Here is a 24,969-nt window from a genome sequence, read left to right on the forward strand (position 1 = left end):
ATCTTGCATTAGTGTGGTATATTTGTTACAGTTGATGAACCAATATTGATACATTATTATTAATAAAGTCCGTTAGTCCATAGCTTACATCAGGGTTCATTCACCCCGTATTGTACAGTTCTATGGGATTTAACAAATTTATAACGTCATGTATCCACCATCACAGTATCATAAAGCTTAGTTTCACTGCCTTAAATGTATTCATGTATTTTTCATTTTTATCCCTGGGCATAACTAGAATTGTATAAGTGCTTGTAATAAGTGCTCAATAAATGCTTATTTAATTGAACAGCATTGGATTATATACCAGAAATAAAGTGCCTAACATACATGGAATAAAAAATACCCTAAGAAAATTTTGATTCTAGATCATAGTATCCTGTATACAATATATGTTCAATAAAAATGTGTGGAAATGTTTGTTATGTAAATTAATACAGGTATATATACAGGTATATCTCTTACATGCTCTTAATATAAAATCTTATTTACTCTGTTTAGTAAGTGAACGATAATTTTTATTATAGCCTTAGATGTGATTATAGCTTATAACAAGGAATTACATTTTTTGAGTTTCTACTGTGGACTAATCAGGATATTTGTTTTGATCCTTTTATCACAGTTATATAAAACTTCTTCAGAGAACATAACTGATTGCCCCTATGGAGAAAAAAATTGGTGCCTCTAAAAACACATTCTGGCCATGAAAAGACATGGAGGAACCTTAAATGCATAATATTAAGTGAAAGAAGCCCATCTGAAAAGGCGATATACTGTATGATTTCAACTATTTGACACTCTATAGAGTCAGGAATCAGACAAATGGCTGCCTGGGTTTGGATGGGTGAAGAGATGAATAGGCAGAGTTTGGGCATTTTTAGGGCATTGAAACTATTCTCTATGACACCATAATGGTGAATATATTACATTATAGATCTGTCAAAACCCATAAAACTATACAACAAAAAGAATGAACAGTAATGTAAATTATGGACTTAAGTTAATAATAATATATCAATATGAGTTCATCAATTGAAATAAATATACTTACTAATACGAGGTGTTAATAAGAGAAACTGTGGGGTGGAGGATATATGGGCGCTCTCCATAATGCCTGCACGTTTTGTGTTAACCTAAAACTGCTCTAAAATATAAAGTGTTTTTAATAAAACATGCAAAAAACCCTACCAAAACACATTCTGTTCTTTGCTGTTTTCTCTGCATTTTATTAACTTGTCAACTGATTTTAAAGATAAGGTGTTGAGCTCATCATACAGTTGAGTTAATTTTATCTTTGGTTTACATGTGTTATATTTCAAGAAAAAAAATCATGTTTCCTTTTGCTTGTCTTATACCATGATTAAACTATGGTCCTGAAGGAAATAAATCTGTGAAAAGTCATATAGATCAGGTACTATAGATATCATTGTATTCATTTTCTTTATAGGTCCTCTGAAACAGTGAGTAGGACTATATGGTTTGTTCATCGTTCTGTTCACAAAGCTAAATTACCAGCCGTCTAGACTACTGTTACCCTATTCTGAAATCAAGAGAAGACCCCACAAATTGCTGCTGCAATGTCTGTATCCAATCTTTCATGGTGAGTAAATCCTTTTCTAATGTTGAATGCAAATAAATGTATATCATGAAGCAATATTTTGAGAGAGAATTTGACCCTTAAGACAAGGTCAGGGGAAGAACTTAATAAGTCCACTTTCCAGAGATTGTCAGCCTGCCTTAGTGCTGAGGAATGCAAAGTAGACCCAAAGTTTAACTCTTTAAGCACTATGGTATCTGGGGATTCTGGAAGGGGTTTAATTAAGCCTCACTTAGAATCCCAGGGGCAGCCAATGCTTTTCTTCTCAGCACTCAATGAGGGAGAGAGTAGTAGGAACAAAATAGCCTTTCAATGCTCTTTGCATCTGTTTTATTCTCAGAGACAACTAACAAGCTGTAAGGATGACTTTAAGGGGGGACAGATACTTGCTCATCAGTGCTTCATTTCTTCAGACTTTGCACTTCAACAGATCTACCCAAATTAAACCCTCTTCTCTCCTATAAGGAAGAGAAAAGTTCTTTTAAATTTGTATCTCAAAATAACTGGCAATCTAAATTATCTCTGAGTTCTAGTTCATGTTTAAAAGCTGCTTGTGTTTTTTTTTAAAGAATATAAAGGTATTTCTGGCAAATAGTCAGCAGTATTTCTATTGCAATGAAGGGCAATACTGGCAGGGAATAATTTGAAACCATTTTATTGAACTTTGGATTTTTATCTAAAGAGCTGAATAAGTAATTCATACAAATTCACAGTATTCAAAATGTGAAAGTAAAAAAAAAGGTCATCTTTTCCATTTCCTTACCCTTGCCGATCTCATCCTTGCTCTTCAATTTGTGCTGGAAATATAGATAGCACCAGATTAAAAAGTAGTTTCCTACTGCAATTTGGCTCCATAAATTTATTTTTAGTTAAGTAATCAGTTTCTTTAGGGTTATAATGATCTATTTAGATTTATAACTATGTTCTAAAGGTCCTAATTTTTATGGATTCCCTTGAATTTATTCTTGGATCTGTAGACCTGGGACTGAGGATTTCAGTTTTTTAAAAAATGAATTAGAGAAGATAAATATATAATGTAAAAAAAGTAAATTTTTAATTATTCCTGCAAAATTTTTTTATATTGTTATAAGTTATCATTAATAGTAAACAAAAAGAAAAACCTAAACAATTTCCATAGAGGATGTGATCCCCTTTGGATTAATCCCCAAGGAGCCATCAGCCCCTGGGAGACATTTAGGATACATTTCTTTAAAGGAATTATACCCTTGGCAAACGTGAATGGGAGAAGAATCCACAAAAATTATTTTTCCTGGACCTCTGTTAAATGGTAGGCAGGAAGCATGCCAAAAAAAGAAGAAAAACGTTAAAACATAGATATGATTGTGATCTGGTTTACAGAGTCAGGGCCTGTCCTCATTACAGTCTGCTTTCTCTGTTATCAGCTACCCTGATATGATGTAATAGTTAAATTAAGGCCATACTATATACAGCAGACTCCATGAAGATGAGATTGTGCTGTATTCACCTTTCCAGCCCAATTGTCTAGCACAGTACTCAGAATTTAGTAGGTGTTCTTTAACTGTGTTATGTAGATAAGTGGAAAAATGCAAAACCTGGAATTCAATGGTAAATAAACATTTTCATTCTAAGAGAAAATTTAAAAATTTGAGCATATCTTATAGAATTTATATATCTGAAACTTGCTAGAATTCTGTCTATGTCAAAGGTTCAAATTTTATAGCAGTAATTCTTGGATGTTTTCATTCAACAGTCCTTGATTCCAGTGTTCCACATTAAATTTCCCTCTAGAGGGCTCTTAATTTGCCACTCCACCATATGGCTGTATGGTGTTCAGCATCTCCTGTCTCCCCGTTAGCCTGTGAGCTGCCCAAAGGCTGACAGGAAAGGAGTAAAGGAACTAATCTAGGATGTGCAAAACAACTCACTGATTTATTTCACTTACATCCAGTTTAGAATCTTATTTTTTTTTCCATGGGAGCATATGATGATCCTAATTTTTTTATTAGATAAGTGGGTTTATAGAACAATTATGCATAAAGTACAGATTTCCCATATATTTTTCACAATAACCTTTGTAATTCTTCTATAATTTCCAATGCTTATTTTGAAACATTTTGTTTTATAAGTATTTGAAAGAAATGTATAGTGTAATTCTCCATGGGAACCACTCACAGAGTTATTTTAATTTAATGAAATTATAGTACAGAGTCTGACTATGTCCTTTGAAATCCAGAAACTTAAGACATGAAAACAGAGCCTAATATTGAAAAATAAATTGGATCAACAGATTATTATTAATTTAAATAACATCTGTAAATATTGAATCATGGAATGCTTGATTTGGTCTGCCTAGTGCATTTTCTAACTGTTGTGGAAAACTACACAGGAATCTAAATTAAAAGTTAGGTTGATGATCATATATTCAAAAAGGAGAGTTATATGCTTCTGACGTTCAAAGGTCCAAGAGAGAGCATACATGGCAGGATGTCTGTTAGGGAGGTATCTGCCAGACACCCATGTCTGCTTCTCAGGGTGACTTCTTCTGGCCAGGAGTTACAGTAACACTGCCAGCGTTCTTTATGATTTTTCTAAGTTTCACTTCTGCCAGACTCCCCTTTGCTTGGCTTTCTTGTTAATGTTAGGAAGCTTATGATCAAAGCATACTTAAGTTGGTAAATGGTTTGGTCTGTCTACCTATGACTTTGTATAGATCTGTCTACAGCTGTATGTTGAATTTATAAGTTAACTCTAAAGCTTAACGGAGAGGGGTGCCTGATTGAGATCCTCTTATGCGATCTATGAATTTATAAAATAAAGGCTAAGATGCTTATATTCATATTTATGACTATTCAAGGAAATACCCCTAGCTGTTAAATATCCAGTACAGGAAAATTCTCTTTTTAAATATTAAAAAAATTTTTTGCTCTAGGAGTTATGTGTATAATTGGAAGAAATATAAGATAATTTGGTCCTTTCACATAGAGTCTAAAAAAAAGACTCAAGTCTAAGAATCTTCCAAGAATTTTAAGATTGACACTACAGCATCTTTCAGGAAAGGGGGTAGTGGTGACTGGAATTGATTGTAGGAATCATACAGAGACATACTTCCTATGTTTAATGAATCTTCCTGTTTGGAAAACATCATAATTACAGAGGAAGACAATTATTGAATTGATGCTGGGTGAGATAAAAACAAAGGGTTGTATGGAATCAATTCCAGGCACCTATGAACAGATGACAGTTCCAGGCTATGATCTGAGGGATGGAATTGTTGCTGGTAGCAGAGATAATTAATAGGAGATATTAGGAGGCATAGAGAGTTGAAAAGGGTCCCATTTCTATGCCCTAAAAAGGGAATTCAGGGAAGTGGACTTGGCCCAATGGTTAGGGCATCCGTCTACCACATGGGAGGTCCGCGGTTCAAACCTCGGGCCTCCTTGACCCATGTAGAGCTGGCCCATGCACAGTGCTGATGCATGCAAGGAGTTCTGTGCCACGCAGAGGTGCCCCCCGCGTAGGGGAGCCTCACACGCAAGGAGTGCACCACATAAGGAGAGCCACCCAGCGTGAAAGAAAGTGCAGCCTGCTTAAGAATGGCACTGCCCACACGAGAGCTGACACAACAAGATGACGCAACAAAAAGAAACACAGATTCCTGTGCTGCTGACAACAACAGAAGCGGACAAAGAAGAAGACGTAGCAAATAGACACAGAGAACAGACAACCAGGGTGGGGGGGAAGGAGGAGAGAAATAAATGAAATAAATAAATCTTTAAAAAGAAAAAGGAATTCACATGATGCCAAGGGGTGCTTGAAAGAACTTTCAGTGCTTTCTTCACCAATACTCATCATCTATCCCCATAAATACATACCTTACAAACTAAGTAAATATTGTTTTCAATAACAAACATTTACATGGCATTTACCATGTACCGGTTATGTTTCAAGGCACTTAGCAAATATTAACCCATACAACCCTCACAAAGACCTCAGTAGGAATGTAGTATTGTTATTTATCTTTTTACAGTGGGAAAAATGAGTCACAGAAAGGTTAAGTAACTTGTCCAAAATGACACACCATTGAGTAGTGGAGTTAGGCAATCAACGCAGGCAGCTAGACTCTGGTCAGTGCTCCTAACCATTAAACTATGTGTGAAAACAGTGTCTTTGCTGGATGCGTGCAGCTGCAAGACAGTACCTTGGTTCCTGTTTTCCATTGGACTGTCTCTGTTAAACTTCTCTAATGTAGACATTCTCTCACCTCTGCTATATGGAAGTAAGTATCTGGACCTGAGAGCACCATCATGCCTTAGAATAGTATTGGCAGTAGGGCATGGGACCCCTAATTTCTCAGGGGAGTGATAAGGGGATTGTCACTGTCAGAAACTTACTTGAAATGTACAAAATTATATGCAGTCAGCTACCCAAACCATGAAATATGTCTTCTGTTTGTTATGCACAGTCTAGAAATTATCAGCTTTCCATCATCCCACAAATAGGAGCACAGCAGAAATATATGAGCACTTTGGTATAATGTAACTGAAAGGGTTACCTATCTCATAGAAACTGTCCTTCCAAGTCAAGTACCTTACTCCCCCTGGGCTCCACTGCACCCCTCGGTTTCCACTAATTTTAGTGTTACTGTATATATATTAGCCAGATATCCTAGTGGAGATTCAGCTTATTTTGCCAAATGACAAATTTTTTTGACACAAAATTTATTTTCATTGTTGTGTATGCCTACATTTATTATACCATAGTGTCTTTTATTTTATTATTTTAAATTATCACTTTTTTTAATTTTTAAGATTTTTATTTCTCTTCCCCCCTTCCACCTCCCCCGCCCCCCCCCTCCCCCCGTCTGCTCTCTTGTGTCCATTCGCTGTGTGTTCTTCTGTGTCTGCTTGTATTTTCAGTGGCACTGGGAATCTGTGTCTCTTTTTGTTGCATCATCTTGCTGCGTCTGCTCTCTGTGTGTGCAGCACCATTCCTGGGAGGGCTGCACTTTTCTTGCATGGGGCAGCTCTCCTTGTAGGGTGCACTCCTTGCGCATGGGGCTGTCTTATGTGGGGGACACCCCTGCGTGGCACGGCAGCACTGTGTGTGGGCCAGCTCACCACACAGGCCATGAGGCCCTGGGTATGAACCCTGAACCTCCCATATGGTAGATGGATGCTCTATCAGTTGAGCTACATCTGTTTCCCCCCATAATGTCTTAAAGACTGTTTGGTATCTGACATAAGTGAAGGTAATCCTACTAGAGCCAGGTATGGGGGAGAGAAGATACTAGATGAAAGAAGCCAAGTGACCAGTCAGATGTATTGAGCTACTGTAATGTGTCGTGAACTGTGCTACAAACAGGGATCCAATGTTCATCAGTATACCTATAGCTCTTATTGAAGTTCATATTTTAGCTGGAAAGAGTAATAAGTAATCAAATAACAGTGATTCATTGCGATAGGTGTGTCCAAAGGTATGTCCAAAGTGTTTTGGAAAAAAATTGGATATTTGTTTCAACTGCTTGAGAAGAAATGACCTTTTTCAAAATATAAATGTATCTCTTGCATTTCAAATGCTATAGAAAATTGTAAAACAAAAACAAAAGAATGATCTAAAATCTTACCTACAATCATTTAAAATCATAAAATGCTGAGGTGAATTCTTTCCTACATGTGTTCACATATTCTCACGAAAGTAGTCTGCCACTGTGCATGATATTTTGCCAACTTCTCTTTTCAACAAACCATTTCTAAGGACACCTCTCCATTTGATGACTCTAGAGTGATATCATCATGGGTAAAGGCTAGTGAGTCATCGTATGGCAGTAGTGCCATTTATTTTGCCCATCTAGGTTGGACCATGGAGTGTTTTCTGATTTCTTTTTTAGCACTGTTAAGTACTTTTAAGTACAGTTATTTAAATACTGCTGGGTCACAGGCTACTGTGCTTTTCAGGGCTACCTGAATTGCAGACTGCAAGGAAATGTGTCTGTAAGAAGAGGTCCTACCGCCTTATCTCCTTTTTTATTTTAGAAAAGGATCATATCCATCATGCTTGCTAACACTTTTACTAGATTTAGTCCTTCATAAACATTGAAAAATGTGTTGATCATTCTCTAAGAAATATTTACTTTGGCTAAATAGAATTCTCTTAGAATTGGCTAATAGAATTTTTTCAAAGTCAACAAAATACTCTGTTGTACATGTCCATAGGCTAGAAACATAACAGTCTAAATAGTATAAGTTATGAATGTATCGACTAATTTTACAAGTGGAAATGATATTTCTTTATTGAATATCCTTATAATGTAAAGTGCTCTTATGAATGTTGGCAAGTTCAAAACCATTCTAATAGGTGATAAAAACTGATTAGGATTATCTTTTTTATCCAGTAATAATGTACTGAGAATTCTAGAAGTGTAGAAACCATACATTTTCAGATTATTCACATTATATATAATATTTATATCTAAGATCTTCTTTAATGAATAAATGAAGAAATGAATCATTCCATATCATTCTTTGGTATCTCCATTTAGGAGAAGAAAATTCTGAAGCCAGAATCAGCCTATTCTAAGTAGCAGTAAAGGGGAAGTCAGGAACATTCTGCAAAATTTGCCATAGCCATTATTCTATAAACTACTTGTCTTATTTACAATGTTAAGTTGTAGGCACCCAGAGACAATAGTCACGTACACATGTTTGCAATGGTAGAGGAACTAAAGACTTGAAATGTCTCTATTTTTGGAGGGGTCAGAACCCACAGGAAAAAATCTTGGATAGCATGAGGTTGAGAGAGAAATTCCTAGCCTCAGTTTTATAGTAAGGGGAAAAATTCAGAAGAGTTTCTTTCCCTTGGAGACAAAGAAAAGAAAAAAGTTAGACATAGATGTCAAGTGATGTTTCTAGTTGAAAAGAAGAAACATTCTGAGTGATAAGCAAAGTTTAGTTGGGGAGAGAACATGAGTACTTTTCAGCAAAGTGCACGTTGAATAAATGACTATTATATTGAGGTTCTGGTAAGAGAAAGTTTTTCAAAATGCAGGCTAAAACTTAAGAATGCTCATGTAGGTAAGAATGGTCAGCTTGTGAAGGAGCAGAGCAGAGTTAGTGCAGTTTATGGAAGAATAAATAAGGAGAAAAAAACCTGAGAGAGGAAATGAGAAGAGAATAACTGTATTAGTCAGCCAAAGGGGTGCTGATGCAAAATATCAGAAATTGGTTGTTTTTTATAAAGGATATTTATTTGGGGTAGGAGCTTACAGATACCAGGTCATAAAGCATAAGTTACTTCCCTCACCAAAGTCTATTTCCACGAGTTGGAGCAAGATGGCTGCCAACATCTGTGAGGCTTCAGGCTTCCTGGGTTCCTCTGGGCTCAGCTCCTCTGTTTTCTCCACAAAGGCAGCTGTAGACTCTGAGGCTCTCTAGGCTTTGCCTCTCTCCACAAGGTCAGCTGTAGACTAGCTGTCTCAGCTGTAGACAGCACTGTCTCTTTCCCCTTTCCCTGGGGCTCCAACTTAAGACTTCAACATGAAACTCCTGCATCAAAAGTCCAACATTAAGAACCCCCAACTCTGTCCTTTGCCATCCTTTTATCTGTGAGTCCCCTTTGGTGGGTGGGGACTCAACTCCCTAATCATAAATCAGTCATGCCCAGGTACAGATCAGATTACAAACATAATCCAATATCTATTTTTGGAATTCACTCAATAATATCAAACTGCTACAGTAACTAAATAGCCAAAATGAAAGTTCAAGAGGAATGAAAATATGTCTCCCAAATTACATAAAACTTAAAGGTGACATGAAATTATTTGAATGAAAGTTGATTTCCTGAATTCTAAAAAATTTCACTATGCTTTTCCATGCAGAATATGCGTTTTCAAATAGAAATCCCTTCGTTATTAAAATGATTAATACTGTTTTGATTTGGGCTTGACATTTTAAGTAAATATTCCATTTTAAGAGCTTGGGACTATTTTTTACTTTGATTTATGAATCCTTAGAAATAGTTTAGTGAGTTTTTAAAAAAATTAAACTATTTATAGGAAAACTTGAGGATCTTTTTCTCCTTATAAATCTACCTCAGATCCCTTCTCCTTGAATAATGAAGTAATTTGTGAAAAAGAATATTTTATTTTTGTTCTTAAGTGTAATGTCAGCTAGACATAAATCATACCTTTGACGAGATTTGTTTGGTAGGTTTTATTCTTAGCAGCGTTTGCTTTCTTTTAGAGTTAATTAGTCTGAGATTGTAGGTTCAGTTCTCACTGGGACTAATTAATTCTACTTTCTTTCATAGCCAAAGCCCTCACCTGTACCCTTTGCCAGACTTTCTTCATATACTCTTCATCACTCATACGACAATAGAAACAGCTGATTGGTCATCACCAATTTACCATCAGTACTGGAGGAAAAAATATAAATACTGAAATTAAGTGTTACAGTCTTCAGAGTTAGATAATGGGTTACGTATGTCATATTCCTTTTTAAATACGTCTTTTTATAATTCTCAGGAATCATAATTTACTCCCTTGTAAAAGAAATACCAAATAGTTCCTCGAACTGTGGAAGCTTTGTCATAGAATTGGGCAGTCGGTTCCAAACCTTAGGCTAGAGCAGGGATTCTTAACCTTTTGTGTTCCAGGGACCGCTTTGCCAGTCAGGTGAAAACCACAGACTCCTTACTAAGCACACTATACTGTGTATTATTTAATAAATAGAGCACACTGTCACCAATATGTCCCCACAAGAATGATTTTTTTTTTTAATTTCAACTCAAGCTCATGGACCCTTTGTTAAGAACCCATGGGCTAGAGTTACTAAACACCAATACTTTTCAGACTTGAAAATAAAGCTAAAGACCACTAAATGGTCTATGATATAATTTTACTTATTAAAATAGTTATGTAGGCTAATATTTTCAGTATTACCAAATTAAATTCACTGTAAAATCTTAAACATCATTTGCCATCATTCTATAAAATTATCAACTATTGTGATTTCCCAGTATATGCTCTCCATTTTCTTTATGTTTGCTTGTATATAGGATTTTATTATTTTATTTTTATTTTTATTTTTTTGCTTTAAAGATTGTGAAGAGGTTTTACTTTCCAACTCAGCTGGATGGTCACTAAAGGAGTTAGATCTATTCATTTATACTTGGTTTTCTGTTCCATTTTTAAGAATAGTTTTATTGTTTTGACATGTGAAAATAATTTGAAGTTACTCTAAGATGAATAGGAATTTAAAAATAATTCTTGCCCAATTAGAGAGGACCTAGTATAGTTTAATTTTATTTAGACAAGGACTACATTATTTTTATGTAAATTAGAAGTGATTTTCTTACATTTATACTCATCCATCCTTTTGTTCAACAAATATTTTTGCTTACCTACAAATGTGCTAGGCACCATTCTCATTCTGTGGGTAGAATAATGAATGAGACAAAATTTCCTCTTCTCACGAAGCTTATAATTAGTATTCAAGACAGGTAAACAAATATGTGTTGCAATGTCAAATAAGAATTTTGGAGAATAATAATCAAGCAGAGTAAAAGGATACAGTGTGATGGGGAGGGGGTAGTTTATATAAGTTGGTTAGGAAAGGACTCTTAGAGGTGGTGGCATTTTAGCAGTAAGGGATCGCTATACAACTCTTTGAGGAAATCCATTTCAGGCAGGGAAACCAGAAAGGTAAAGGCTCAGAGACTGAAATGTGCTTGGTGTGTTTGAGGGACCAGCAAGGAAGCTATTATGGTAGAAACAGCAAGTAAGGGGGAGAGTCGCAGAACCGAGCTTGGAGAGGTAGCAGAGGGCTGTTGGGCCATGTGACAGACAAGGTTGTATTCTCAGTGTGCTGAGGAGCTTTGACATCACCTATGAAGTTTCAGGTAAAATTTTGTATAAAATATAAATTTAGTGAAATCCGGTGACAGGAGGAGTAGTGTTGACAGCAGAATCTTGACATGTTCTGATTTCCATTTTAGAAGGACTTCTCTGATCATAATCTTCAAACTTTATGAAAGTTATTTATATTACAGTCTTAATATAAATACTTGGCAATTATAACTAAAATATGTACTAATGAGAGAAAAAAATAGTAGGGTAATGAAAAAACTTTTTCATGAATATAGACTGTGTTCTAGTATCTTCCTTTTTCAAAGATTCAACAAGTCCAAAACATTTGAAAAGTTAAGGACATATTTTCAAAGGATTTCACCTATGAAAGTATAATTTTAGGTGGTATTAAGGGTTTTAACAATAGATGTTTTAATGTAATATTATTACAAAGTCAATAAAAAAAAACTTAAAAAAAAACAATAGATGAATGAATGTTTTTGTAAATTATGGAAATTGGAAATATATTATTGATTTTCCAATGTGCATTTTATGTTATTTTTAAATCTCTCATAAACTGTAAGGCTGATAAATACAAAAGCATATTAAGCAATGAATTGCCTACTGTATCCTGCTTGTTTAATGTTTGTGTGGCTTAAGGAGGAATTAGATAGTAATATAATATCCATCCAGGTGCTAAGATGTGCTGTAGACAACAGGTTGGGACAAAACTAGTAGGTGTCTGTGATGGTTAAGCTTATGTGTCAACTTGGCTAGGTTATGATGTCCATTTGTCAGGTCAAGCAAGCACGGGCTTAATAGTTACTGTGAAGGTGTTTTGAAGATTTAAATTATCAGTAAATTGACTGCATCTATGACTGATTACATCTACAACTAACTGAGATTGCCTTCAGCAATGAGAGACATTTCATTCAATCAGTTGAAGACCTTAAAGGGAAATATTTCAGCAGTCAGAAGTGAGAATTTCTATCTCTACTTCAGCCAGCCAGCTTCTCCTGGGTAATCCATTGAAAACCTTCATTGCCATTTCCAGCTTGCAGACTACCCTACAGAATTTGGACTTGTCTATCCCACAGTCGCATGGGACAATTCTCATAAAAATATCAGCTTTATTTTAATTGAAAAAATTAAAATATAAATATATATTAAAAATATATATTTGCATTATATATTTTTTACATATATATATATCCTGTCAGTTCTATTTCCTAGAGAACCCTAATACAGTATCCTTTCTTGGAAAAAAATTACCTTTATTGTAATGGTTTTTAATACTTTCGGTGGAAAAATTTGGTTTCTTTTATGGTATTGGTTATAGATGGCAGTTATGGATTTTTTAATGTCTGTGCTTGGGAACATAAAAGTTGGTAATCCAATGTTGGTCTCCCATCTGATTTAGATTTTTTTAATTGGACCATAAAATCAAAAATTCTGGAACCTGGGATATATTAGGAATTATTTCAAACTGGCTCCAATCCACAGTATTAATTGTCAATGGCACATGATCCTAATCACAGAAGAAATCATTCATGGACATTCATCACCTTTATATATCACTGTGCATTTGTAGATTCGGTGTATTGAGAGTATTTGAAAATGTTGTAATTATCTAGAATGGGAAAAATGGTCTTACAACCATATGAATATCCAATCTATTGGATTCTTCTTTCACTAGACACATGCGAATCACTGCTTACCTAAGAAGGCATGGCTAATTTATCCTTCTTCCTAGATGGACTTTGGCCATTTGATGTCTAGGAAGAATCTTCACAGGGTTAGAATGACTTCTTTTTTTTTCTTTTTTCTTTTTTAGAAGGTACTGGCGATTAAACCCAGGACTCATACGTGGGAAGCAAGCACTCAACCAGTTGAGCTACATCTGCTTCCATAGGATGACTTCTTTCCTACTGTTGCTTTTCAGTCATATTGAACATTTATACATTTTCCTTTTCCTTTTAATAATTATGTTTTCTTTATTAGATAGCATCAAAGCTTTCCTACTGGTGGTTCAAACAAGTACAATTTTTATTATGGTGAAAATTAGTTCCTTCTTCAATGTTATTTATCTTGTTAATATATTTCCAAGTAATAAAAAAGGTATCTGTTTTTCATGATAACTGGTTCCTTTGAATGCATTTTGAGACCCCCAGATTTGGCAAGTTAATGCTTTCACGTTCATAGAAATGATATTTAGTGAGTTGAAGCTATTAAATATAGATACTGAGTTAAACTCAAGTGAAAATTTTACTTTGATCTAGGTCTGCTTAGATAATATGGTGCATGATTGTAGCAACTTCCTCGCTAGGTATTTAGAACAGCCTAGCAGCAGCAACAGGGGTGAACACACTAACCCCCATTGACCACTGACTCTCTAAAGAAGCGGGTGCACCAGGCCTCCCCATTTCAGTTAAGAACTCGTGGTGGACAGCTGAGACTCTGAGACACTCACCATCTTTTCTGACAGATGAATTTTGTATGGGAGGGACATTATTGTCCAAGATGGATTTTTCAGCTCTATGCACACTAGCTTCGTTGACTCCTGCAGGAGTTGAAAACTGGTTTTACTCCAACATTTGACAAAAAAATTAGATTAGGTTAACTACTCTTTGGTTTTAGATTACTGATACAAAGTGCTTTCGTGAATATGACAGAGATATTGAAATTCACACTAAGTGATGTCCCTAGTGCATTTTCTTTAAGACATTTTCCCTGAGGTTTTTTATAGTATCATAAAATTGCATTCAGATGCAGAATTTGCGCAGAATCAGGCTCATTGAAATTTTGATGATCTTTTTCAATCCATAATATTCCTTTAAATGTCTTTTTGGGAAACTAGTTAGGTTTTTTGAAGTGACTATAAAGATGATGATATGAAAAGATTAAAAAGGCATCTATTAATTTTCTTGCACAGTGAAAGCATTCATTATGTTTATTACTTCTGGGTTCTTATGAATTGAGTAAGAGAAAGTAATTTTCCTGAAGTAAGGATTTGCTTGATATCCCTCCATATTTTTTTCAAGTTCATACTTTTTAAGCATTTGGAAAATAAAAGTTATTTAAAATGTGTATTGTACTTTGGCAAGTTATAAATGTGATAAATTGAAAAGTCAAGCATTGAGCTGTGGCTGTTACCAGGGCAAATATGATCAGATACATGAAACTTCAGCTTCCCAGTTAGACCATCCACTAGACATCAGACTACTTGAGTACTGAGGTGGCATTTTCCTAATACATTGCTGGCACCAGCCACAAATGTCAGGATTGTCACCTGAATATTCAGTCCAGTTCCTCAGCCAGGCATTAGAACAGAGAGTGTATGTATACTGTGAGTGGGAAGATTTTGATTTTTTTTAAAAACCCAATATAGAAACGGGAAGTGAAGTGATTCGGCTGCCATAACATCCTATGTCTATTGTAGGCAGTCATTTGTCACTGGGCACTGAGGAGTTCTGTGGATATATTTTCAGCTGTGAATTAAAGCTCTGCCTCATTTGAGCCAAGGGGAAAATTTCCAAGAAAAGAGCCCTGTTCCCATTCTCTCCTCTTGATTTTTAACATCTGATCCATGTTTTGCCAACTTCTGCCCTTTTGTCTCTTAGCCTTTTCTCATCATTATAATAAATTTGCTGACATTGAAAGGACATTTGCCTAAAATTGTAGTATATTTTCTAGAATGAGACCATGAGGTCAGAGAGACCATTGTTTACAAAGTCTTGGTTCATGGACCAGGGTAAGTAAGCGACAAAGCATTTTGTTATATAATGAAAAATATGAAGATGACGTTGGTCTAAGATTGCAAAATGAGAAAAATAAAGATAATATTGGTCTAATATTACTTATTTTCTTTCTTTGGCCTGAAATGATGTTCTTTCTGATATTTTGGTGCTAAACTAGTCTTTCAGGAAATGAAAGTGATAATAAATTATAATTATTGTCTTCAGTTGATAAAAGCCAAAGTGGTTAGTTTAAAAGTGAGTCTCCCATTCTAATTTTCAAAATTTTGGGTCTGGTAGTCTGGGAACTAGTCATCTAGTTCAGTTGTTACCAAAACCATGAATCCCATCAACAGAACCCTAACAAGTGTTATATCAGCCTTTCCTTAAAACCCTTTCAGTGGGTTGTCAACTTCATAGGCTGCCATTGTGCTTTTGGAATTTCTAATTATAAGTTGTCCTCTATGCTGGATCTAGGTCTCCTACTCTAATTACTACTTTTAAATTTTACCTAGAATGACATATGCAATGTCAACTTTATAAGTTTTTCCAAAGTGTCTTTCACAGGACACTAATTTTATGATATATGTTATTATAAGTGGAAGGAGTCCACAGTCAGATTATTTTTTAGGAAAATGTATTAAAACAATACATTACTTAATTTCAGTACTTTACACATTCTTTTTTTTTAAAAGATTTATGTTATTTATTTCTCCCCATTCCCTTGTTGCTTGCATGTGCTGAGTCTGTTTGTCTTCCTTGTTTCTTTAAGGAGGTACCAGGAACTGAACCCAGGACCTCTCTTGTGGGAGGGAGACACCTAATCACTCGAGCCACTTTTGTTTCCTGCTTTTTTGTGACTCTCATTATGTTTTTCTTCTTGTGTATCTTGTTGCATCATCTTGTTGCTTCAGCTTGCTCTACCTGCCTGTGGCATGAGCTCACTGTCTTGCTCGTCTTCATTAGGAGACACTGGGAACCTCTGCTCCCTGCTTTGTTGTGTCTCTCATTATGTTTTTTTTTCTTTTGTGTCTCTTGTTGCATTGGCTTGCCATGCCTGCCCATTGTGCTAGCTCAGTCTTCTTTAGGAGGCCCTTGGAACTGAACCAGATACCTCCCATGTTGTAGGCAGGAGCTCAATTGCTTGAGCCACATCCACTTCCCCACGCATTCTTTATTGTGCTAATTAATTTAAAAATACTTATTGGGCACCTACTACATGTCAGGGAGTGTTCTATATGCTCATCTATACTGGAGGTATTTGAGTGGAAGAAATAATATTCTAGGTTTCCCAAACTGACCATGAAATCTTTTATTCTTCTTTCTTGGAATCAATGTTATTTGACACAACACTAATATCATTAGCTGAAAGCTACCTTCTTCCACTCCTTTCCCTTTCTTTATGGATTCTCAAACTAAACTGATAATTCCTTTAACCCTTGTTTAGTTACATCATTTCCAGACCTTTCCACTCTACTCTGGATGTACTTTAGTATGATACTGATTTTGACTAATGCAGTAGCTTTCTCTTAATCAAGGTTATCATAGCAGTTCCAATCTATCTGAAGGCTCATATAGCAGCTTTGATTCTTTAATATAATTACAGTTGAGCCAATTAGGATAAATTAGACAAAAGTAGGTCCACAAGAAAACAAAATAGACTAGTATAGAACAGTGGTTCTTAAAGTATGGTCCCTGTGCTAGTATCAATTGGCATCTTGTTAGAGGCTCCACACCAAAACTTCCCACTCAGGAATTTGGGGTAGAGCCCAACATCTGTATGTTATCGGATCCTGCAATGATTCTGATGCATGCTGAAGTTTGAGAGGAACTAGTATAAAATTATCTCATTCGAGTCTAGTGTAGCTAGATAATTATTTTGGGCATAATTGTTATGTAGAACATATTTCAATCATTTTAGAAGGAGAATGTCATCAGCATATAAAACCTTGTTTGTTTTCCCTGCTAACTGTAGTATCCAATTGATATAATAGTTGGACTATTTTGTTTGTATACAAGCTAAAAACAATAAACCTAGTTTTTAAAAAAAATATTTAAAACATTCGAAGAGGAATGTATACCGCTGTAGATCATTTCTGTCCATTCTGGTTCTCAGAGTAGTATTTTTTTTTAATATAACAACTTTATTGGGATAGAATTTCACGTATCATACAATTAACCATTTAAAGTGTATGACTCCATAGCTTTTACTGTATGTTCTAAGAGTTTTGCAACCATCACCACAGTTAACTTGAGACTCATGAGCATTCACTCCCCATTTTCCTCCAATCCTCCTTGCATATCCCTAGGCAGCTCCTAATCTATTTTCTGTCTCTATAGATTTGGCTGTTCTGTGCATTTCATATAAATGGCACCATCCAATATGTGGTCTTTTGTGACTGACTTCTTTTACTTGGCATAATGTTTTCAAGGTTTGCCCTTGTTGTAGTATGTTTCAATACTTAATTTTTTTTTTGCGGAACAACATTCTCTTGAATGTATATACCATATTATATATTTTTCATTGATCAGTTGGTGAATTTTTTGGTTCATTCCAGTTTTGGACTAGTGTGAATAATGCTGCTATGAAATCTCAGGTACAACTCTTTGTGTGCACATTGCTTTCATTTCCCTTGGAATATACCTAGGAGTGAATTTTTCTGGGTCATATGACAATTCTGTATTTAACTTTTTGAGGAAATGCCATATTATTTTCCAAAATGGCTATACCATTTTACATTCCCAAATTCCTAGTGGGAGATGAGGGTTCTACTTTCTCCACATCCTTAGCAATACTTTTTATAATTTTTTTGTTATGACTGTCCTACTGGCTTTGAGTAGTATTTCGTTGTGGTTTGGTTTGTATTTCTGTGCTGGCAGAAAAGAAGTTGAGCGTCTTTTCATGTACTTATTGGCCTTTCTTTGGAGAAATGTCTCTTCAGATCCTTCGCCCGTTTTGTAGTGGGGCTATTAGTCTTTTTATTATTGAATTGTAAATTTCTTTACAGGTCTCTGAACAGATACATGATGTATTATGTATCTCTAGGGATCTCTAGGGAAACAGAACCTATAGGAGATATCCGTAAATAGTATGAGATTTTATAAATTTGTCTCACGTGACCATGGGTATGCACAAGTCCAAATTTCATAGGGTAGGCTGCAAACCAGGGACTCCAGTGTAGGTCCTTGATGAGTTCCCCAAGAGGCACTGGCCATTTGATGCAGAGATGGAATTATCTCTGTGAGTGCTGAAATCATTTCTTCTTTTAAAGCCTTCAACTGATTGAATGAGACATCACTCATTACTGACAGCTGTCTCCTCAATTGATTGTATATGTAATTACCCATCTATGCAATCAACTCACTGATGATTAAAGTCCATGAAATGCCCTTGTATTACAGTTAGCCCAGTGTGTGCTTGACCAAACAACTGGGCACCATTACCTGGCAAGTGACAAGGGGTGGACTGTGATGGTTAGACTAATGTGTCAATCTGGCCAGGAAATGTTCCCAGTCTACCTGTTATTTATGCAGGATGTTTAATTGAGGGGTTTTGCCTGAAATTTGATGAGGAAGGAGTCAGTACAGTTTTAAAGGAGAGTTTCCATAAAAAGGCAACAGGTAAATACTGAAGAGAGTTAAAAAAGAATGGGAAATAAATATAAGCTATTAAATTTGGAAATTAGAATCCTGGTTATTGGTTACACTGGAGAACAGTTTTTCTGGGATGATGGACAACAAGCATCAGGCATTCATTTTTTAAGTGAGGGGAATGGACAGAAATTGAGATAGTATAGACTTGCCTCCATTAAATTTGCAGCATGATGAGTGGAGAGGAATGTTGGTATTAAGGTGGAATTAGTCAAGGAAGAAGGTCTTTAGATTGGAGTGATTTGAACATGTTTGAAGTGATTAAAAGGAAGTGTGTGGAGAGGGATTAATTGATGACACATAAAAGAAAAGAGTAAAATCTCAGTAAGGAGGGAGGCAAATAAAAAGCACAGAGGGAGCAGTTTCCATGATGACTGTCAAGCCATTTCCTGAAGCTCCTCCACCATTCTTAGATGTGGGATCCAAATAGACAGGATGTGTCTTTACTGCTCACATCAGACTTCTAGAGCTGAATGAGGTTTCCAACCCTCATCACACATATCTTATCATAATATATTTATATTAAGTTTATATTAAATCATTAACATTGATACTTTAGTGATGAAAGCTCCTTATTATAAAATATTCTATATTATTGATATTTTTTCTAAGTGACATTATGTAGTTTCATGCAAGTTCTTAATTCAAAATTTACCTGATCTCCCTTACAATCAGTGTTTCAATGGCTTAAATATTTCTCCAACTTTGCCCTGTTCCAAGTAGCATTTAATTGCATGAAGTGTGTACTAATTTTAATACCTTAGCTGAAGTAAAACTGTAAACTGTAATTTAAACATTCCTTTCTAAATTATGAGCTCCCCTGTCATAATTTTCCCTTTCTTTCTGTGGTTGATATATGAAGTTTTCCTGTTGATGTGATTCAATACCTAGAGACTGATTGCATGGAAATTGACTTTTAATTCACCAGAAATCAGGAGGCCCATGTCTTAAGTCCTGTTCTGCTATTAACTAGCTATGTGTCCTTAGTAACTTCCATTTTCTTGATGTTTTATTTCTTTATTGTAAGACTATAAGATTGAAGTGAAATTAAAAATCCGTTTTAGCTCTATTAGTTTATAAGTCTTTATATAAGTTTGAAGGTTTGCTTTCTCATCTTGGATACTAATCCATAGCCCCAAGTTTAGATGTATAAAATTTTGATACATATATATATATAATTTTGATTTAAAGGTATATGTGTTGTAATGTCTTATTTTCTCATTAATGATTCCTTTAATTGGTTGCAAATCCTCTAAAAAGAAATTCTGATAGTGTTTTCCTTATATCCGTGGATTCCTTCATGCATAATTGAAATTGAAACACTGATCCAGATCTTTTTGCTGGGATGTCGTGGCTTCATGGCTTCCTGAATTCATTTGTACATTTGTTAGGACCTTGGCCTCCTCAGTGTAAACCATGATTATGATTATTCCTTTCCTGTATCATGAGGGTCCCATCAATCTGGTATTTTGTTTTCTATTCCAAATCCTCCTATCCAGTCTGTAAACGACCATTTTTTGTTGTTATTTTTGGGTTGTTTGATTTTGATTTTTTTTGTGTTTTGTTTGGATGGTGGGAATAAAAATAATAGCTATCAGCTATTATTTATTGAGTGTTTTCTATACTAGGCATTGTGGTAGGTGTTCTGCAGTTTAATTCCAATGAATTTTTGTACCTATCCTGGGAGTTGGGTAATGCCAATTTTATACAACCTGGAAACCAAGTTAAATAATTTACCCAAGTAAATTGAGGGAAATTACTTGAATCTCTGATAGCTAACATCCAAAGATGTTGCTCTTAGCTACTCTGTTCTTGTGTATCTGGCATAACTCTGTAGAGGAAGAATATTGGCATTAAATGGAGAGAAGAATTTAAAGGTTCCTTTCACTTATGTTTTTTCCTCTGGATGCCTGAATTGTGGAGAGGAGGGAGACTTGAAGAATATGAGCAAGGAAAGATTGAGAACCATCTCTCCAGAGAGTGTACTCATTTCATTACAAGGTGTCTATTTTAATGGAAGTCATGTCTTTCCATTGTTAATAATAAATGATCATAAAAGCAGTTGTCATCCATTGAGTTGCTTGTGTAATGAGACAAGGACACTGTTGATAAGTATTTTAATTGTGTTTAACATGAAAGGTGTTTTTAAATTTCTCTGTGTAAAACTTTCAAGCATTTGATATGGTTAGGATCACTGGTTTATCTACATTTAAGTTTATTTTTAGTACCTGTAATAGGTCATGCTGTATTAGTTTGGAAATATATTATTGATGGCATATGTTCCATTTCTAGGCAGCTACAAGATTGCATTAAAATGAAGAACTGTTCACAGACCAGATGTGTACCTTGTCATTGCATCATTTGAAATAGGGCATTATGAAGAAATTGAGACAATGCTCACAGATTCATCAGGATTATTTTGCACGTTTTTTAAAGAAACTATTAATTTTAGTAATATTTTTTAAAAGATACATATATTACATAAATGTTACATAAAAAATATAGGGGATTCCCATATGCCCTGCTCCCAACCCCTCCCACATTTTCCCACTTTAACAACATCCTTCATTAGTGTGGTAAATTTGTTACAATTGGTTCACACATTTTGGAGCATTGCCACTAAGCGTGGATTATAGTTTACATTGTAGTTTACACTCTCTCCTGCACAATTTTGTAAGTTATGACAAGGTATATAAGAGCTTGTATCGGTCATTGAAATGTCATTCAGGAAAATTCCCAAGTCCTAAAAATGTCCTCATACTATACCTATTTTTCCTTCTCTCTCCCCTCACTACCTCCAGTGGCCACTGCATTCACATCAATGATATAAGTTCTTCCATTGCTAGAATCACAATAAGTCTATACTAGAATACTAGTAAGTCTACTCTAGTTCATTGTCACTCCCCAATCCTGAGGATTCTGGGATGGTGATGCCCACTCCACCTCTAACTGAGATGGGGCTTAGATCCCATGGGGCAGATGGATGGAACTTTCTTGCTTGCAGTTGCAGACTCTCTCTGTTCCTTGGGACGATCATTTTCCATTACCATCTCCTTGCTAGTTGTCCTGGGTGAGTCCAGTGAACTGTAGAGTAGGTGTTGCAACTCTGTTGAGATTCAGGGCCCAGCTGGCACATGGACAGCCATAGATTTAAGTCTCTTGGACATATAACTATTGACTCTAGCACTATCTATAGGTTCAAATAGAAGGGGCAGAAGAGCCATGTGTAGGAAAACCACACCTGAGTCCAACTCTGTCACACTAGGGAGCATAAGTTCCCAAGTAGGACCCACTAGCAGGCTTTCAAACTCCAGAATGTTTGTCCTGCTTATAGTGTTTGGATGTCTCCGCTATTTGAGGCATTATTTACTTTGGCAGTCAATGAGATCCTGCTGAGACGTGCATAAGCGTAACCTCTGGAATGACCCCCAATTCACTTTGAAGTGTCTTAGCCATATAACCTCATTTGTCTTTACCTTTTCCCCCTTTTGGTCAAGGTATTTTTCTAGTTTCACTGCTAGTTGGTGCTTGGTAGGAATCCCTTGGTGCCAGGGAATCTCATCCCCAGGAGTTATGTCCCATATATGGGGAAAGGTAATGCCTTTATATGCTGAGTTTGGCTTAGAGAGAGGCCACATTGAGCAACAAGGAGGCTCTCAGGAGGTAACACGTAGGCACCCTATAATATTAGGCTAAGTTTTAGTTTCAAAAGTAAAGGTTTGTAAGTGCATTCATCAGTATCAAGGGACCATCAATAGTTCTTCCTTCTTCACTAGTCACTGCCCCTGCCTGTACTTGGGGGATTCTTGCTGTTCTATTAGAGAATATGGCAGAGCTCCCCAGGATAGGAATTCAATATTCTTTCGGTTATAGTGTGAATCTCCACCCACTGTGACAGTGCCCCATGAACACTTGTACATATTTATATGCCTTATAGGTATGCCCCAGGTGAACCTCCTCCCATGCATCCCCCATCACTGACACCCTGTGCCAATGATCCTCCCCTGCCACAGTTGATCCAAAACTTCTTCAAAAATGAAACTAAGAAACTAATAAAATACAATTAATAAGAAAATGAAATAATAATGAATTTTAAAAAATAAATAAAATATTTAAAAAATTAAATTTTGGAATAAAAAAGAATTTAAAATCTAAAATTAAAAATTTTTTGACATTATGTCTTTTATCACTGTAAGATCTGTTACCTTATATGTACAGTGACATTTACTTCTGTTTATTCCCCCAGTGTCTTTTTTTTTTTTTTTTTTTTTTTTATTTAATTCCCCCCCTCCCCTGGTTGTCTGTTCTTGGTGTCTATTTGCTGCGTCTTGTTTCTTTGTCCGCTTCTGTTGTCGTCAGCGGCACGGGAAGTGTGGGCGGCGCCATTCCTGGGCAGGCTGCTCTTTCTTTTCACGCTGGGCGGCTTTCCTCACGGGCGCACTCCTTGCGCGTGGGGCTCCCCCACGCGGGGGACACCCTTGCGTGGCACGGCACTCCTTGCGCACATCAGCACTGCGCATGGCCAGCTCCACACGGGTCAAGGAGGCCCGGGGTTTGAACCGCGGACCTCCCATATGGTAGACGGACGCCCTAACCACTGGGCCAAAGTCCGTTTCCCTATCTTATTTTTTTTTTCATTTTGTTTTCAAAGAAGTTTTAGATGACAGAAAAGTCACATACGGAATATAGAGGATTCTCATATACCCAACATCCTACCCCCTTCCCCATTTCCCCTGTTAGTTATATTTTACAATTGGATGGTACATTTGTTACAGCAGATATATAAATATTGAAACATTGCTGCTAACCATGGTCAATGATTTACATTATGGCTTACATTTTGGATCATACACTTTTTTATTTTTTTTTAAATTATTGAAGTATATCACTCATACATAAACATACATAAACAATAAGTGTACAGTAATAGCTGTGAACTTATAAAACAAACATATATAACATCATACAGGACTCTCGTACCTCATCCTACCACTAATACCTTGCATTGTTGTTAAACCTTCTTAACTAATGATTAAAGAGCATTGTCAAAATATTACTACTAACCAAAGTATTTTCCGCCAACCTCCCCATTATTATTATTATTATCTTTATTTCATTTATATATGAACATACATAAATAGTAAGTGTATGGTAAAAGTTGCGAACTTACAAAGCAAACTTGCTTAAAATCATACAGGGGTCCCATACATCAACCCTCCACCAATACCTTGCATTGTTGTGAGAATTTTGTTACAAATTATGAAAGAATATTAATATTGTCAAAATCTTATGACTAATTGTAGTCCTTATCTTATATTTGGAGTATTTTCCCTTCAACCCACCCTATTATTATTTTTAAATATTTTTTTAATGACAGAAGTTGTAAACTTATAAACCAATTATGAACATGTGCAGAATTCCCAAACAACACCCTTCTCTCAACTCACCACACTGTGGTGAAACATTTTTTACAAACAATATCATATCATCTGATTGTTACCACATCCATAGCATACATTTGGCACACATTTTCCATACTGTCCCATTATCAACACAGTGCATCTTTGGCATAGATGCAAGAATATTATTTCATTACTGGTAACCACAGTCCATAGGTCACTCCAGTTGTATCTTTCCCATGCTTCCCCACATTCCCACCTCCCTACATTAGTAAAGTACCTTTGTACTAGCTAACAAAGGAAACTCTTGCATCTGTACCATCAAACACAATTCCTATCCACCTCCTGGTTTACTGTGCTATTCTGTTCCTAGAATATTCTCTAGCATTCTGTCAACTGGCTTTTTCATCCCTAGACTACCACTTTCAGCCACATCCCCATTTATTTATTATTTTTTTAAGATTTATTTATTCCTGCCCCCCCCCCCCCCGCCCCAGTTGTCTATTCTCTGTGTCTGTTTCTACGTATTTTTCTTTGTCAGCTTCTGTTGTTGTTAGCGGCATGGGAATCCATGTTTCTTTTTGTTGCATCATCTTGTGGTATCAGTTCTCCGTGTGTGTGGCGCCATTCCTGGGCAGGCTGCACTTTCTTTCGTGCTGGGTGGCTCTCCTTACGGGGCGCACTCCTTGCGTGCATCAGCATTGTGCATGGGCCAGCTCCACATGGGTCAAGGAGGCCCGGGGTTTGAACCTCAGACCTCCCATG

At 36.0% G+C, this 24,969-nt stretch overlaps 1 protein-coding gene across 10 annotated transcripts in view; it reads left to right on the forward strand.

Moving 5' to 3' along the window:
• Positions 1-24,969, forward strand: part of OXR1 (oxidation resistance 1) — a 531,828-nt gene that overhangs the window by 100,563 nt on the left and 406,296 nt on the right. For all 10 annotated transcript variants that reach the window (XM_071207984.1, XM_071207987.1, XM_071207997.1 and 7 more), the window contains exon 2: positions 1,448-1,600. In XM_071207984.1, the coding sequence (XP_071064085.1) occupies positions 1,578-1,600 (23 nt within the window). In that variant the 5' untranslated portion in view covers positions 1,448-1,577. The remainder of the gene's footprint in view (positions 1-1,447; positions 1,601-24,969) is intronic.

The sequence above is a fragment of the Dasypus novemcinctus genome, chromosome 14 (assembly GCF_030445035.2).
Source record: "Dasypus novemcinctus isolate mDasNov1 chromosome 14, mDasNov1.1.hap2, whole genome shotgun sequence".
In the NCBI taxonomy this organism is placed as follows: domain Eukaryota; kingdom Metazoa; phylum Chordata; class Mammalia; order Cingulata; family Dasypodidae; genus Dasypus; species Dasypus novemcinctus.